Source organism: Plectropomus leopardus, chromosome 5, assembly GCF_026936395.1.
Source record: "Plectropomus leopardus strain MGB_pleo_1.0 chromosome 5, ASM2693639v1, whole genome shotgun sequence".
In the NCBI taxonomy this organism is placed as follows: Eukaryota; Metazoa; Chordata; class Actinopteri; order Perciformes; family Serranidae; genus Plectropomus; species Plectropomus leopardus.
Window position 1 is genome coordinate 34,888,369 of NC_142180.1, and position 18,614 is coordinate 34,906,982.

General features: G+C 42.8%; 1 protein-coding gene across 1 annotated transcript; it reads left to right on the forward strand.

Moving 5' to 3' along the window:
• The first annotated feature begins 259 nt into the window (after positions 1-259).
• zbtb11 (zinc finger and BTB domain containing 11) lies at positions 260-10,903 on the forward strand. The gene is made up of 10 exons (XM_042483845.2): positions 260-885; positions 2,490-2,740; positions 2,841-3,072; positions 3,889-4,898; positions 4,980-5,297; positions 5,491-5,905; positions 8,439-8,556; positions 8,645-8,803; positions 9,394-9,569; positions 10,088-10,903. Exons 1-10 carry the CDS (start codon positions 573-575, stop codon positions 10,627-10,629), a joined length of 3,534 nt encoding a protein of 1,177 aa, XP_042339779.2. The 5' UTR covers positions 260-572; the 3' UTR covers positions 10,630-10,903.
• The last annotated feature ends 7,711 nt before the right edge of the window (positions 10,904-18,614 follow it).

Here is an 18,614-nt window from a genome sequence, read left to right on the forward strand (position 1 = left end):
TTTATTTTATTTTATATTATTTGTTGTTTATTACTGTATTCGTTATTTTATTATTTTAAAAAAAATACTTAAGAATATTTTTTCAATTATCATTATTATTATTATTATTACATATTAATTTGTTATAGCTGTATTGCTATTATTTTATTTTTGATTTATTATTATTATATTTATTATTATTATTACTACAGATTTCTTTGTTATAACTATATTTCTATTATTTTATTTTTGATTTTGCCCTCTTATGTTGTTATATCAGACTGTAAATTGTTATTAGTTTGCACATCGCGCCCTCTTGTGGCGGAAACGGTTCACGACGCGCTTCCGCCATCACTGACGCTAGTTCCGGTTGTGCAGCAGCCATTTTGTCTGTTCGGGCCTAACGGTTGCGAACTGCAGTTCCACCTTTGCAAACAATTTGAAATGTTGTTGTTTTTACTTTAATTTAACGCCGTTTAGCATCTGAGCGCCGCATAAAATTTCCGTCTCATTTTTCGAAGCCGGAGAGGGCCGCTCCTCTTCGACAGAGCGCCGTCAGAGAGCGTAAGATAAAGACGCGGCGTCAGCTGAACATGTCGAGTGAAGAAAGCTACTTGGCCATCATACGCTATCTGACCGATGAACGCGAGCCGTACGCGCCGGGGACGCCCGGGAACACCAAGAGGAAAATACGCAAAGCGGCGACATGTTACGTGGTGAGGAACGGGACTCTGTACTACCAGCGGCGGCTGAAGGGCCAGAATGAGTTCACGGAGCTGGAGGTGGTGCTGCAGGACGGCCGGAGGAAGGAACTAATCAACGACGCGCACATTATCACTGAAGGAGGGGAGCACCTGAACCAGCAGCTCACCTGGGAAACCATCTCCCAGAAGTACTGGTGGAGAGGTAACACGCTGGAAACACGTGACGATGATTTGACGTAATCTCTGTGTGGCTGTTTAATCCGCCTGAGAGCCGATGTAAACATAAAATCTCACAAATACCCTTCAGTTATTATTCTGTCTCCATCTAGTGGACAGTCAGGCGCTTTGTTTAGGTTAAACTCATTGATTTTGTTTTTTTTTTTCTTAATTTATTTATTAGTCGTGCTCAAAGACAGTAAAGTAACTGACGGGAAAGCACAGAAATTCAAATTTATATCTAGAGCAGATCAAAAAAGTGTTTTACAATAAAGAAATAATAGCAAAAATGTTTTAAGTACGGCTCAGAAAACGCAATAAAAGTAATTCAATTTTATTTGTTACAACAGATGTTTCGGGTTACGTTCGAGATAAAAAAAAGTTCGATTTTGAGAATAAAGTTAAAAAAGCAAGATAAAAGTTGTAATATTATTGGGAAAAAGTCTAAATATTATGGGAGTGAAGTTATAGTTTTGCAAAAATACATTGTAATTTTATGAGAATAAAATTGTAATATTTAATGGGCAAAAAGGTCTTAATATTATGAGAATGACGTTGTTGTTTTACAAGAAAAAAAGTTGTAATTTTATGAGAATAAAGTAATATTATGAGAATAATTAAAAATAAAATAAACACTATTAATACACATACACAGCAAAAATGTTAAAACAGCCTAGGAGAAACCAATAAAAATATCAATTTTATTTGTTACGACAGGGACTAGGGTCATGTTCAAGAAAAGAAGTTATTCCTGAAGGAAGAACAAATATTACAAGAAAAAAGCCTTAAAATTACAAGAATAAAGTCATAGCTTTACATGAAAAAAAAGTTGCAATTTTGTGAGAATAATGTTGTAATATCAGGAGAATAAGTCCAATATTACCCATCACTATATTTTCTTAATACACATACACAGAGAAAACGTTAAAAACAGCTCAGGGAAACACAACTTAAAAAACTAAATTGATTTTTTTTGTTGCGGCACGTGATTAGGGTCATGTTCAAGAAAAAATAAAGTTAGATTTCGAGAACAAAAGTAAAAATAAATAATTAGACATCATGAATTAAATGTCTTGATAATTTTCTTTTTAAATATTTTAAGAATATGCCCTTGATAGCGTGCACTTTGGCGTTCCAAATTATTACACTGTGATATTTTAGGCAAAACTGTCCACGTTTTGTTTTGTAAAAAGAAAGTTGACACTGATCCACCTGTCTTGTATTATATGAAATAATTTGGGAATTATATTTTAAAGATAAGGATGGTGGTGTAGAAAAAGATAGGAAGAAGATAGGAACATGTATTTACATGTAAAAATGGGGCAGTTCAGATTGCAAAATAATTATTTATTATTAACGATTTACGCAAAAATGACTGCCTCAAATGTCCATTTTTTAGTTTTTTGATAATAAATTTAATATTCTCAAAAACAAGCGATATGAAGATGTCACCTTGAGCTCAGAGTAATTATAACGGGTAAATATTTGGCTTATTAATGGATAATGAACATTATTTAAAGAAGTTTGGCGGCTCTAATTTTGATTGAAGGCGTTTTAAATGAAGCGTGACGCGTCCTTTGTCGCCCTCAGGTATCCTAAAACACGTCAAAGACCACATCAGAGAGTGTGCTCACTGTCAAAGCAGGCGCTGCGCTGATGACGGCGCCGGACATCGACTGTTCTCCCGGCCGGGGAGACGAAGGGCGGCTGCCAGCGCGAATGATGAAGAGGATGAGGAGGAGGAGGAAGAAGAGGGAGACGATAGTTTAGTTTTCACAGACTCCTCGTGTCAACTGAGACACAAATCGGCCAAGTCGACGGCTAAACACGAACTCGTCTTTGTACGTTTCACTTTGTTTTGTTCATTCTTACGGTGTAATATCGTTTCCTCTGTAAATGAGTCTTTTCTTCACGGAGTTTTGTCGTTTTGGGTCTTTCCAGGTGGACAGTAAAGGTGAGGTGAATCAGTTCCTGCCCAAACACAGCCAGACGATGTTGGACAAACTCAACCAGCAGCGACTCAGCAATCAGTTCTGCGACATCACCCTGCTGATCGAGGGCGAGGAGTACCGCGCGCACAAATCTGTCCTGGCGGCGTGCAGCGAATACTTCAACGAGCTCTTCTTTGAGAAGGGGGCTGCCTCCACACACGAGGCCGTGGTCGACCTCTCAGGTGAGACTTTTGATTTGTGTTCAGAAAACATTTTGCACAGTTTTAACCTTTTTTATTTATTTTATTTTATTTTTCAATTTATATATTTTTTATTTTATAGTGCTTTTGTTATTTAGACTCGAAGGATCATTGTGGGTGAGCCGTTATTTACAATGATTTCGAGCCGATGAAATGCAAAATTAACAAACAAAAATATAATAATAATAATAATAATAATAATAATAATAATAACAGATACTGAGTTTCGTATAATGATTAGATAAAAAAGTTCCTACATTTCATTGTGGTTTTATACTCATATAAGATCCCCATCTTAAGATAATTTTTTAGGTTGTTTCATGGTGCAGAGGACTTAAAAGCTCTTTTTTCCCCCCAATTCAGTTCTGACTTTTGGCAAAACAAGATGCAAAAAGTCAGTGAACAGAGGTTTTAATTTCCATATCTTATATTCAAAAGAAAACATAAGTATGAAGGTTATTTTTTTAACAAGAATATCTTTGATAATAAATAGAAAAGTCAGTGACGAAGGCAGTGTGCGTATAAAGCAGGTCAGAGATCCACAGTTTGTGATGAATCTCAGCCCCATAATAAACGCTGCTCAGCATGTGAGGACAGTGAAAGTTAACGACGGGCAAAAAGACTCCACCGATTTCTGTTGCAAAAGAAAAGACTCGACTCTGAAATAAAAGCCAAGAAAAAACGTGATTTTTTTTGCAGTTTAACTGGACGTTTGCTTAAGAAGACAAGTGATCAGCAATTAAAAACCCTCGATATTTAAAAGTACATATCAACTCATCCTCATCTTTCTGCCTCCAGGTTTCACCAAAGCCAGCTTCCTCCCGCTGCTGGATTTTGCGTACACGTCCATGCTCACGTTTAACTTCTGCATCATGGCAGACATCGCCAACCTGGCGCGGCACTTGCTGATGACGGAGGTGCTGCAGATATGCGAGTCTGTGCACAAGCAGGTGGAGGAGCAGAAGCTGACGGTGTATCAGAAAGGGGACGTGCACACGGTGGTGTCGAGCCAAATGGCGACTCAGGAGGGTTTAAGGAACGAGTCTGAAGCCTACATGGTCACCATCGAGTGTGACGGCCGCGCCGTGGTCACACAGGGTGGTGTCACGGTAACAGACGAGCCCTTAGCTCTTGTCGCGCCTGCTGAAGAGACGTACATCCAGCAGCCGATGACCGTTATCGCTGAAGCTGTAGAGGCGGTCAAAGAGCATCATGGGGAGGTGGGACAGAACGAGACGGTGACTCTGATCGCTCACGGCGGACAGGCCGAGCCGGGAGAGACCGTCACTCTTATCTCACGCAGCGCAGAGGGGATGGAGGCGGAGACGATGACTGTGGTCACCCACAGCGGACAGGCTGGAGCCAGCGAGTCTCTCGCCGTGGTGTCGGCCTGCCTGGCGATGGAGCAGCCGCAGGTCGCCGAAGCCGGAGCCTTTGTGATAAACGTGGACCCCGACAAAGTGAGCCCCTCGGAGGTCGTCAAACTGGCATCTGAAGCGGCAGCGGCGGCGGCGTCCCCTCAGGAGAAGGTCGAACCAGCACCGGCACCACAGAAACGTAAACGAGGGCGTCCGGCCAAGGTGAAGAAGGTGGAGGAGGTGGAGGAGTACGTGCCTCTGGAGGAGGAGGATCCCTCTGCTGATGAAAGCCAGGCAGACAAGCAGGAGATGACGTCAGACGACCCCAACAAAAGACGACTCCGGCAGCGCTCTATAGCCGAGGGCGGGTATGCACGTTTGCATATGGGGCTGGAGGAAGAGGAGGAGGCAAAAAAAGGTTCCACCCCCCCGCGTGCTGCCACGCCAAAGGTACGTCTTTACATTTTAGTGAGGAATTACAAATGGTTGTTTCGAGGAATCTGTGATTTTAATTAAACAATGTGTTTTTAGGTGGTTCCGAGGCCCGGTAAGAGGGGAAGACCACCAAAGCAGCCAGTGGAGACTCCGGGTGCCGAAGGACAGTCTGTGTCCGAGCTGGAGCCAGAGGCCGGCGCGGCGGAGAGCGTGACGATGGGAGAGCCAGACACAGACGAGGCTGGGACGAAGGTGGCAGCGCCAGAGACCGGCGCCAAGCAGGACCAAACCCCTGCGGAGAGCGCCGTGGAAGGAGAGCACACGTGCTCAGAGTGCGGCATGTCCTTCCAGAGACGCTACTCTCTCATCATGCACTCGTTAAAACACGAGAAAGCTCGAGGTTACAAGTGCAGCGTGAGTATTGTCAGCCAACATGTTGCATTTAATTACTAATGTTATATTTTAGGGTGGTAACAAAGCACAAAAGTTAGAGTTTGATCCATAACCGGGTTCAGGAGTCACAGTGCCGTACAGCAGGGATAAAAACAGAATATTTATCCTTATATTGTGAAAATGTTCTGATCATTACATTTTTGTGTCCTTGTAGCTGTGCAGTAAGGAGTTCCAGTACGCCGCCTCTCTCCGCGCCCACCTGGCCCGCCACAAGCAGCAGAGCAGCCAGCGAGCGCCCATCCCCAAACCCTCAGCGGAGCAGAGCTCCGAGGGCAAGGCGGACAGCGAATTGGATGATAAGACTTCGTCGCCACACACCAAAAGAGAATTTGTGTGCGACATCTGCGGGAAGACGCTTCCGAAGCTCTACTCTCTGCGGATCCACATGCTGAATCACACGGGCGTGCGGCCTCACTCCTGCAAGGTCTGCGGCAAGACGTTCGCCCACAAACACAGCCTGAAGATGCACCGCGCGCTGCACGACGTCACCAAACAGTTCCAGTGTGAATACTGCAAGAAGTCGTTTGTGAGCAAGCGGAGCATGGAGGAGCACACCAGCCTGCACACAGGTCAGTGACGCAGCCTCAAAGGTCATCACCCTCAAAGGTCATCACCCTCAAAGGTCATCACCCTCAAAGGTCATCACCCTCAAAGGTCATCACCCTTACAGGTCATCACCCTCAAAGGTCATCACCCTTACAGGTGAAGCTTGTAGGATTTAGGGGGTTTTGGTGGCGTTTAATGTTGAATTGCAGGTTGTATACATGAGGAAAAACGTAATTTGTGATTTATTTAAGAAAAGACAATATACATGAATCCACATTTAAAAAAATGTAAATGCACCCAAGTTGGCAAGGGAGTTTTCATCTAAAAGTAAGAGTATGTACCTGCACACTTACTCCATGCCACACGAGTTTAATGAAAACAAAATTTCGATCCTACTTAGATCTAAGAAAAATCAAAACTTTTTTCTTCATGTACGCTGTTTTGACAACCTCGCACCTACATAATGTGCGTGTAATTACTCTCCCTCAACTCAAGTTGCAGATTGCAACCGGCTAAAACTTCTCATTAAGATTCCTTCAGTGTTTATTGTTCAGGAGGTTTTTTAGGAGCCGAAATACGTGCAAATGTCTCTTGCTCTCCAAAACAGTGATACAAAAATGGCTTATTATAAAGTAATAAAAAAAACATCAATTCTCATTATCAGGTGATTATAAACTAAAGTGAATGTACTCATAATATTATTTTTAATTTCTGTCATTATATCCCCCTAAAAGCTACATACTGAACCTTTGAGGGGCCCTTCACCCAAATTACAATTTGGTGCCATTTTCTGCCATGCAGACAGTTTAGTTTCAGTTTGTCCAGTTTTCCTTTGCTACATAAAAAATACACTGAAAATAATCAAGTGTTGTAGAAACAAAAGTTTGAATGAAAGATGAAACCTTCGAGCCTCAGGCAAGAAGGTTTTACTCTTCCTGTCCTCCATCTCTGAGTTTTATCTGTGAGGCTTGTTTTTATTAGAATTTAGCACCAACGTGTTAAACTCATGTTGTTATATAAGACTTCCTCCTCCTCTCTATTTGTGAGCAAGTTTCATTCACAAAATTGTTACCTAATAGTAAAAAATACATATTTAACTTCACACAGCGGAGCATAAAGTTCTGTTCAAGCAGTTGCACCCTGAAAGAATTACAAAATGTAAAAAGTCCATCTGCCAACAAAATGTCATCAAAGCTGCGCTGTAGTGCAGCAGAGATAAAGAGAGAAAAGTCACTAAGAACATGCCGTTAAAACGAGTGGGTGTGCGTTCAACGTCACAGAGAATATTATCCAGCAGGTGATGTTACGCTGTCGGGTACATCGTGTTCCCGTGGACGGTGACTCGCGTACAGAGCCCGAGGCAGCTGTCAGACTGTGAGAACAGCTAATGAACTGTACCAGTTGCCAGGTAAAAATATGCCAATAAAATAAAAACACAGAACGTTTCCACGATGATGTGGTGAGAAGAAGATTAATTGAAGTGTAACTTCAGTTGTTTTTTTAACCTGGTCTGTATTTTCCCACGATTTTGTGTCTACGTGATGAAAGGGAACAGCGGTTTCTGAAATTGGTCCAGTAGTGAGCGAGAGCGCTGCAGCAGGGAAACAGACTGCAGCTGTCACTTCATGGCGTTTAAATGTGCTTGTTTTTGACAGTGACAGGCTCAGATCGTCACTCAAACTGTCTGAAAACTTTACTGTAAGAAGAAAAAGACCTTTTGTGAAAGAGTAAGATCCTTTTTTTAACCAGAAACAGTCCCAAAATCGCATCGCGAAACCCATCAAATAAACTGTGGTTTTATCAGCGTAAAACACACCTCATTCAAAGTCAACAGGAACAAAATTCGGCAAATTAAAATCATCTTAGTTCATCTTTCCACTGTTCCAGCAATCATCAGCTCTGGTTTAAATAAACCCTTAATTTTCCCGCTTCGATATGAAAACATGCTGACTCTACACAAGCTACGATTATAGTTTATTTAAATGACGTCTGGTGAGTTTGGCGATGGTGATTTAGAAAAGTACACAATTAAATATTAAAAATTGCTAATGGAACAATGGCCAAGCACCAGGGAGAAGGAAACAATGCATTTGTAAAGAAAAAAAATAAAGTATGTGAAAGTATAAAAAGTATAGAACCGTATAAAAAGTTCCTAAAAATACTAAAGAAACTCATTTTTGTTGCATTATGCAGAAATAATCTGCTCTAGAAATAGAAACTTCCTGATTTTTATCTGCTGTTCTGTTCTGTGATGGTTGTGCATGAATATAATATGAAATCAAACATTTCACTGGGTCAGGCGTCGTTAGTTTATTTAGTGACAGAGAGAGGGTCCTTTAAGGCAAGACGGTGGAAACCACAGAAACATGGGAAAAAAGGTCCATGTTTTAAAATACTGAACCTGCTTTTTAAAACATGTAGAATGTTGAAAGAAAAAAAGCACATCAGGATGCACCCTGAGTTCGGGAATATTTATTATATTTACCTTTTCACAGAAGTCTTTAAATTCAGCCAGATATTTGCAGCTGTTTTCACCATAAACCATGAATACTGCAGGTGAATCGAAGTACCTTTGCAACACGTGCGGAGCGACTTTCCACCGAGCCTCAGCTTTGAGCAAACACCTGAAGAAGCACCAGCCCAAACCCGACGTCCGTCCGTACGCCTGTAATCAGTGAGTAACCGTCCGCCTCTCTTTAACGACACAAATAACGCAAGTTCAGCGGGAGGAGCCGTTTACTGAGACGACGTTTTTCCCGCAGCTGTGATAAAAGGTTCTACGAAGCCAAAGATCTCCAGCAGCACATGAACAAGCACATGGGCCTGAAGCCGTTCCAGTGTCAGGTGTGTGGGAAGTGCTACAGCTGGAAGAAGGACTGGTACTCGCACGTCAAGTCCCACAGTGTGGCCGAGCCGTTCAAGTAAGTCCAACAAACGGAAAGTATACACTTGTGCTTTTTTTTAACAATCTCGGGGCACGTTAACGTTCAGGTAAGCTGCGTTTACGCTGCGAGTTTCAGCTGCTGACGTTAGATTGAGATTGATAGATGAGGGTAGACGTAGATTTTGATTCAGAGGGCTAAAACGTGATTTTGGAACGATTGAGTTTTATATACGTGATTTATTTTTCTGGTTGTGTGACTGCTTTTAAAGGGAGACGCCACATGTTAAAATGTTTTTCATGCAGTGGTTGATTTTTTTAACTTTTTGCAAACAAAAAACTTATTTTGCTTCCATCACGTGTCCACTTTCAGGCTGGTGGAAGGAAAACATCCAAAATACACGTCTAAGTGAAGTCAAATTAAAATTTGGGCCTTTATCCGGCTCCGTAGATCAGCAGTCAGGAACAAACCACAGGTCTTAACATTTTTTAAAGGCTAACACAACGTTGAGAATGGGTTTTAAATTCCCGAATATCGACTTTGCTGCTCCGAGAAATCGTCTTTTGGGGAGAGTGGAGATGCATCATCCAGGTTCGGCGATCCGCGTCATGTTTTATTTGCGTCCTCAGATGTAACGTGTGCGGGAAGGAGTTCTTTGAGAAGGCTCTGTTCAGGAGGCACGTGAAGAAAGCCACTCATGGGAAGAAAGGACGCGTAAAGCAGAACCTGGAGAGGGAGTGTGAGCAGTGCGGACGAAAGTTCACGCAGCTCCGAGAGTACAGACGCCACATCAACAACCACCAGGGTAAGACTCCCGCTGTGACGGGAACAGTCTACATCCTGGAGTGCTTCTGTGTTTGTAGAAGCTCTTTTTTGTGATCACCTGCACGAGCACTTTTATAGAAAGCTCTGAAGTTTGAACATTGACATCTATTTATGGAAATGTTTTATTCTTGTTTTTTTATTTATTTAAACATAAGTTTAAAATGCAAACGTAAATATGCCACTGTTAACAGGATTTCTGACTCACATCCTTCGTCCCTTGTTATCTAACAGAGTAGCAATAAAGAAAAAAAAGTGGTTAAGAGGAGATTTCAATTGCCTAAAAATATTATGATGTTATTTTAAAGCCAAGTCGCCCTGCCCTAGTCTCTGCTACTATTACACTCCTTAACAGTACTATGTATTTTTCGTCTAATTGTGGACGTGTTGGTTACTTTTGTGTAATGTTTGTATTTATTTCTCTGCTGGCTGTGCAAAAAAAATTCCTCTCAGGGAAATAAAAAAGTTAACTTTGATTTTTCTTTTCCCCGTCTCCTCTAGGAGTGAAGCCATTTGAGTGTCTGACTTGCGGCGTGGCGTGGGCCGACGCCCGCTCTCTCAAGCGTCACGTCCGCACGCACACAGGAGAGCGGCCGTATGTATGCCCCATGTGCCAGGAGGCTCACATCGACGCGCGCACCCTACGAAAACACATGGCCAAGTACCACGGGGACAACCTGCCCGGGAAGATCATGCTGGAGAAGGACACCCTCCAGTTCCACAACCAGGGCACCCAGGTGGAGCACGCAGTCAGCATCCTGGCGTCGGAGCTCCCTCCGGAGCTCCGGCCGGCCCAGCAGCCGCCCTCAGAGCAGATAGAGACGGTGCTGATCACCGAGGAGACGGTGGAGGCCGTTGAGGCTGTGCAGGCCGTCCAGGCCGTGAGCGACGGCTCGGTGACGACGCTCTCCGATCAGGGCATCATGCAGGTTGTGAACTATGTCCTGGCGCAGCAGGCCATCACGGGCGGCAAGCTGGAGGAGGCTCCCGAGGTGATTCAGACGATGGAGGTGGAGGTCGCTCACGTGGCCGAAGTGGAGTAATTTTGTGCGAGACACCCGGACTCCCGCTCAGACTGATCAGATTGTTTCTCAGAGTCTGTACAAAATGTAACAGAATGTAAAAAGATGACTATTTTTCTGTGAATGTAAATACCGTTAGTGAACCACGGGTGAAGTATTCGCTGTGCGTTGGATGGGTTGTGTGTGCAGATACATTCACATGTCTTCGTTTTATGTAAATAGCTTGTGCATTGTAACAAGATCGATGAGTTACAAATCGTCCTCAGGAGAAATAAAGGTAGAGCGGAAGACAGCACTTTGGCTAAATGTGTTCAGTCTTGTGCGCACATCTTCACTTTTTTCTTTTGCCGATGGAGAAAAGTGTCTTTACACGGCCGTGGGTGCTTTACTCCCGAGTGTCCGCGTAAATGAGAGAGCAAACAAATGTTGGTGATTTTACCGACTCCAGTATCCTGCTGCCATGTCCACAGGAACATATACAACATATATAACATCACATTTTAAATTTAATAAAGTACCTTCACATGTAAGTGTCAATAGTGTTTGGAACTGCAGAAGAAATTATTCAATGCAGCCACACAGCAGAGCAACTTTGGATGTTAATTTCAAATATATTTGAAAACGCGCTTGGTATATTGCATATATGTAGAACATTGTAAAAAAATATGAAAAAGTAGAGAGTCGCTCTGTTACCTAACAATGTATGTGATAAAAAATACATGTCTGTAAACGTCTAAGCAAAATGACATTTTTAGATTTTTCATATATCGAAAAACTGAATTATATAATTAAGAATATTAAGTAACTAATAATGAAACAAATTCAAGTATTTGTCCCACCAATGCCAAGCAGATGCCTGAGAGAGTCACTGGATGCCAAAGCTGCATCAGTGTCCTAATGCCAGAGGATACTTCTAGACACCACAGAGTGCCACAGCGTGCCTCTACCTGCCATAGAGTGCCACAGCGTGCCTCTACCTGCCACAGAGTGCCACAAGGTGCCTCTACCTGCCAGAGTGCCACAGCGTGCCTCTACCTGCCACAGAGTGCCACAGCGTGCCTCTACCTGCCACAGAGTGCCACAAGGTGCCTCTACCTGCCAGAGTGCCACAGCGTGCCTCTACCTGCCACAGAGTGCCACAGCGTGCCTCTACCTGCCACAGAGTGCCACAAAGTGCCTCTACCTGCCAGAGTGCCACAGCGTGCCTCTACCTGCCACAGAGTGCCACAGCGTGCCTCTACCTGCCACAGAGTGCCACAAAGTGCCTCTACCTGCCAGAGTGCCACAGCGTGCCTCTACCTGCCACAGAGTGCCACAAAGTGCCTCTACCTGCCAGAGTGCCACAGCGTGCCTCTACCTGCCACAGAGTGCCACAGCGTGCCTCTAGCTGCCAGGGTTCACTGTTAAAACCTAGTTCTCGGGGCTCCCTGAGTGTGTCTTTGTTAGTCATGGTCTTTGAGTCTTTGTTTTAGTTTAGTTTAGCTACCTACACTGGCACTCTGTGGCAGGTAGAGACACTCTGTGGCAGGTAGAGGCACTCTGTGGCAGGTAGAGGGATGCTGTGGCACTTACAGCCATGCTTTGGCACTCTGTCGCAGGTAGAGGCACGCTGTAGCACTCTGTGGCAGGTAGAGCCACACTGTGGTATTCTATGGCAGGTAGACCTACGCTGTGGTACTCTGGCAGGTAGAGCCGAACCATGGCGCGTCTCTGCGAGCTATTCTATGTGGTTTTCGCCCATTTTTGGGAGGGGTCAAATTTTGACTTTTTTCGCATACTATACTATTGCCTTTTTTTTCCAGCCATTTTTTCGACGGCGCTTAAATTCCAAGGTTTTTGGCCTTTTTGCCCTTTTATTCCCACTTTGCACACCATGGCGCGTCTCATGCGAGCTATTCTATGTGGTTTTGGCCATTTTGGGAGGGTCAAATTTTGACTTTTTTCGCATACTATACTATTGCCTTTTTTTTCCCGGCCATTTTTTCGACGCGCTAAATTCCAAGGTTTTTGGCCTTTTTTGCCCTTTATTCCCACTTTGCACACCATTGCGCGTCTCTGCGAGCTATTCTATGTGGTTTTTGGCCATTTTTGGGAGGGGTCAAATTTTGACTTTTTTCGCATACTATACTATTGCCTTTTTTTTTTCGGCCATTTTTTTGATGTGCTAAATTCCGAGGTTTTTGGCCTTTTTTGCCCTTTATTCCCACTTTGCACATCATGGCGCGTCTCTGATAGCTATTCTATGTGGTTTTCGTCCATTTTTGGGAGGGGTCAAATTTTGACTTTTTTCGCATACTATACTATTGCCTTTTTTTCCGGCCATTTTTCGACGCTGCTAAATTCGAGGTTTTGGGCCTTTTTGCCCTTTATTCCCACTTTGCACACCATGGCGCGTCTCTGATAGCTATTCTATGTGGTTTTTGGCCATTTTGGGAGGGTCAAATTTTGACTTTTTCGCATACTATACTATTGCCTTTTTTTCCGGCCATTTTTTCGACGCGCTTAAATTCCGAGGTTTTTGGCGTTTTGCCCTTATTCCCACTTTGCACACCATGGCGCGTCTCTGCGAGCTATTCTATGTGGTTTTGGCCATTTTGGGAGGGTCAAATTTTGACTTTTTTCGCATACTATACTATTGCCTTTTTTTCCGGCCATTTTTTCGACGTGCTAAATTCAAGGTTTTTGGCCTTTTTTGCCCTTTATTCCCACTTTGCACACCATGGCGCGTCTCTGTGAGCTATTCTATGTGGTTTTCGTCCATTTTTGGGAGGGGTCAAATTTTGACTTTTTTCGCATACTATACTATTGCCTTTTTTTTTCCGGCCATGTTTTCGACGTGCTAAATTCCAAGGTTTTTGGCCTTTTTTGCCCTTTATTCCCACTTTGCACACCATGGCGCGTCTCTGAGAGCTATTCTATGTGGTTTTCGTCCATTTTTGGGAGGGGTCAAATTTTGACTTTTTTCGCATACTATACTATTGCCTTTTTTTTCCGGCCATTTTTTGATGTGCTAAATTCCGAGGTTTTTGGCCTTTTTTGCCCTTTATTCCCACTTTGCACACCATGGCGTCTCTGATAGCTATTCTATGTGGTTTTGGCCATTTTGGGAGGGTCAAATTTTGACTTTTTCGCATACTATACTATTGCCTTTTTTTCCGGCCATTTTTCGACGTGCTAAATTCCGAGGTTTTTGGCCTTTTTGCCCTTTATTCCCACTTTGCACACCATGGCGTCTCTGCAAGCTATTCTATGTGGTTTTGGCCATTTTGGGAGGGTCAAATTTAGACTTTTTTCGCATACTATACTATTGCCTTTTTTTTCCCGCCATTTTTTCGACGCTAAATTCGAGGTTTTTGGCCTTTTTTGCCCTTTTTTATTCCCACTTTGCACACCATGGCGGCGTCTCTGCGAGCTATTCTATGTGGTTTTGGCCATTTTGGGAGGGTCAAATTTTGACTTTTTTGCATACTATACTATTGCCTTTTTTTTCCGGCCATTTTTTGACGTGCTAAATTCCAAGGTTTTTGGCCTTTTTGCCCTTTATTCCCACTTTGCACACCATGGCGGCGTCTCTGAGAGCTATTCTATGTGGTTTTGGCCATTTTGGGAGGGTCAAATTTTGACTTTTCGCATACTATACTATTGCCTTTTTTTTCCGGCCATTTTTCGACGCTAAATTCCAAGGTTTTTGGCCTTTTTGCCCTTTATTCCCACTTTGCACACCATGGCGGCGTCTCTGCGAGCTATTCTATGTGGTTTTGGCCATTTTGGGAGGGGTCAAATTTTGACTTTTTCGCATACTATACTATTGCCTTTTTTTTTCCGGCCATTTTTTGACGTGCTAAATTCCAAGGTTTTTGGCCTTTTGCCCTTTATTCCCACTTTGCACACCATGGCGCGTCTCTGCGAGCTATTCTATGTGGTTTTTGGCCATTTTTGGGAGGGGTCAAATTTTGACTTTTTTCGCATACTATACTATTGCCTTTTTTTTTCCGGCCATTTTTTCGACGTGCTAAATTCCAAGGTTTTTGGCCTTTTTTGCCCTTTATTCCCACTTTGCACACCATGGCGCGTCTCTGCGAGCTATTCTATGTGGTTTTTGGCCATTTTGGGAGGGGTCAAATTTTGACTTTTTTCAGCATACTATACTATTGCCTTTTTTTTTCCGGCCATTTTTTGACGTGCTTAATTCCAAGGTTTTTGGCCTTTTTTGCCCTTTTTTATTCCCACTTTGCACACCATGGCGCGTCTCTGAAAGCTATTCTATGTGGTTTTGGCCATTTTGGGAGGGGTCAAATTTTGACTTTTTCGCATACTATACTATTGCCTTTTTTTTCCCGGCCATTTTTTCGACGTGCTAAATTCCAAGGTTTTTGGCCTTTTTTGCCCTTTATTCCCACTTTGCACACCATGGCGCGTCTCTGCGAGCTATTCTATGTGGTTTTCGGCCATTTTTGGGAGGGGTCAAATTTTGACTTTTTTCGCATACTATACTATTGCCTTTTTTTTTCCGGCCATTTTTTCGATGTGCTAAATTCCAAGGTTTTTGGCCTTTTTGCCCTTTATTCCCACTTTGCACACCATGGCGGCGTCTCTGATAGCTATTCTATGTGGTTTTTGGCCATTTTTGGGAGGGGTCAAATTTTGACTTTTTTCGCATACTATACTATTGCCTTTTTTTTCCCGGCCATTTTTTCGACGTGCTAAATTCCAAGGTTTTTGGCCTTTTTTGCCCTTTATTTCCACTTTGCACACCATGGCGGCGTCTCTGAGCTATTCTATGTGGTTTTTGGCCATTTTGGGAGGTCAAATTTTGACTTTTTCGCATACTATACTATTGCCTTTTTTTTTCCGGCCATTTTTTCGACGCGCTAAATTCCAAGGTTTTTGGCCTTTTTTGCCCTTTATTCCCACTTTGCACACCATGGCGCGTCTCTGATAGCTATTCTATGTGGTTTTGGCCATTTTGGGAGGGTCAAATTTTTACTTTTTTCGCATACTATACTATTGCCTTTTTTTTTCCGGCCATTTTTTCGACGCGCTAAATTCCAAGGTTTTTGGCCTTTTTTGCCCTTTATTCCCACTTTGCACACCATGGCGCGTCTCTGCGAGCTATTCTATGTGGTTTTCGGCCATTTTTGGGAGGGGTCAAATTTTGACTTTTTTCGCATACTATACTATTGCCTTTTTTTCCGGCCATTTTTTCGACCCGCTAAATTCCAAGGTTTTTGGCCTTTTTTGCCCTTTATTCCCACTTTGCACACCATGGCGCGTCTCTGCGAGCTATTCTATGTGGTTTTTGGCCATTTTTGGGAGGGGTCAAATTTTGACTTTTTTCGCATACTATACTATTGCCTTTTTTTTCCCGGCCATTTTTCGACGCTAAATTCCAAGGTTTTTGGCCTTTTTGCCCTTTATTCCCACTTTGCACACCATGGCGGCGTCTCTGAGCTATTCTATGTGGTTTTGGCCATTTTTGGGAGGGGTCAAATTTTGACTTTTTTCGCATACTATACTATTGCCTTTTTTTTTCCGGCCATTTTTTCGACGCGCTAAATTCCAAGGTTTTTGGCCTTTTTTGCCCTTTATTCCCACTTTGCACACCATGGCGTCTCTGAGCTATTCTATGTGGTTTTTGGCCATTTTGGGAGGGTCAAATTTTGTCTTTTTTCGCATACTCTACTATTTCCTTTTTTTTTCCGGCCATTTTTTCGTCGGGCTAAATTCCAAGGTTTTTGGCCTTTTTTGCCCTTTATTCCCACTTTGCACATCATGGCGCGTCTCTGATAGCTATTCTATGTGGTTTTTGGCCATTTTGGGAGGGTCAAATTTTGACTTTTTTCGCATACTATACTATTGCCTTTTTTTTCCGGCCATTTTTTCGACGCTAAATTCAAGGTTTTGGCCTTTTTGCCCTTTATTCCCACTTTGCACACCATGGCGGCGTCTCTGATAGCTATTCTATGTGGTTTTTGGCCATTTTGGGAGGGTCAAATTTTGACTTTTTCGCATACTATACTATTGCCTTTTTTTTCCGGCCATTTTTCGACGTGCTAAATTCCAAGGTTTTTGGCCTTTTGCCCTTTATTCCCACTTTGCACACCATGGCGCGTCTCTGTGTGCTATTCTATGTGGTTTTGGCCATTTTGGGATGGGTCAAATTTTGACTTTTTTCGCATACTATACTATTGCCTTTTTTTTTCCGGCCATTTTTTCGACGTGCTAAATTCCAAGGTTTTTGGCCTTTTTTGCCCTTTATTCCCACTTTGCACACCATGGCGCGTCTCTGCAAGCTATTCTATGTGGTTTTTGGCCATTTTGGGAGGGTCAAATTTTGACTTTTTAGCATACTATACTATTGCCTTTTTTTTTCCGGCCATTTTTCGACGTGCTTAAATTCCAAGGTTTTTGGCCTTTTTGCCCTTTATTCCCACTTTGCACACCATGGCGGCGTCTCTGAGCTATTCTATGTGGTTTTTGGCCATTTTTGGGAGGGTCAAATTTTGACTTTTTCGCATACTATACTATTGCCTTTTTTTCCGGCCATTTTTTCGACGTGCTAAATTCAAGGTTTTTGGCCTTTTTGCCCTTTTTTATTCCCACTTTGCACACCATGGCGCGTCTCTGAAAGCTATTCTATGTGGTTTTTGGCCATTTTGGGAGGGGTCAAATTTTGACTTTTTCGCATACTATACTATTGCCTTTTTTTTCCGGCCATTTTTTCGACGCGCTAAATTCCGAGGTTTTTGGCCTTTTTTGCCCTTTATTCCCACTTTGCACACCATGGCGCGTCTCTGCGAGCTATTCTATGTGGTTTTTGGCCATTTTTGGGAGGGGTCAAATTTTGACTTTTTTCGCATACTATACTATTGCCTTTTTTTTCCGGCCATTTTTCGACGCTAAATTCCAAGGTTTTTGGCCTTTTTTGCCCTTTATTCCCACTTTGCCCACCATGGCGGCGTCTCTGCGAGCTATTCTATGTGGTTTTGGCCATTTTGGGAGGTCAAATTTTGACTTTTTTCGCATACTATACTATTGCCTTTTTTTTCCGGCCATTTTTTCGATGTGCTAAATTCCAAGGTTTTGGCCTTTTTTGCCCTTTATTCCCACTTTGCACACCATGGCGGCGTCTCTGATAGCTATTCTATGTGGTTTTTGGCCATTTTGGGAGGGGTCAAATTTTGACTTTTTTCGCATACTATACTATTGCCTTTTTTTCCGGCCATTTTTGGACGTGCTAAATTCAAGGTTTTTGGCCTTTTTTGCCCTTTATTCCCACTTTGCACACCATGGCGCGTCTCTGATAGCTATTCTATGTGGTTTTCGTCCATTTTTGGGAGGGTCAAATTTTGACTTTTTTCGTATACTATACTATTGCCTTTTTTTTCCGGCCATTTTTTCGACGTGCTAAATTCCGAGGTTTTTGGCCTTTTTTGCCCTTTATTCCCACTTTGCACACCATGGCGCGTCTCTGCGAGCTATTCTATGTGGTTTTTGGCCATTTTGGGAGGGTCAAATTTTGACTTTTTTCGCATACTATACTATTGCCTTTTTTTTCCCGGCCATTTTTTCGACGTGCTAAATTCCAAGGTTTTTGGCCTTTTTTGCCCTTTATTCCCACTTTGCACACCATGGCGCGTCTCTGAAAGCTATTCTATGTGGTTTTGGCCATTTTTGGGAGGGTCAAATTTTGACTTTTTTAGCATACTATACTATTGCCTTTTTTTTCCGGCCATTTTTCGACGTGCTAAATTCAAGGTTTTTGGCCTTTTTGCCCTTTATTCCCACTTTGCACACCATGGCGGCGTCTCTGCGAGCTATTCTATGTGGTTTTTGGCCATTTTGGGAGGGTCAAATTTTGACTTTTTTCGCATACTATACTATTGCCTTTTTTTTCCGGCCATTTTTGACGCTAAATTCCAAGGTTTTTGGTCTTTTTTGCCCTTTATTCCCACTTTGCACACCATGGCGCGTCTCTGAGAGCTATTCTATGTGGTTTTTGGCCA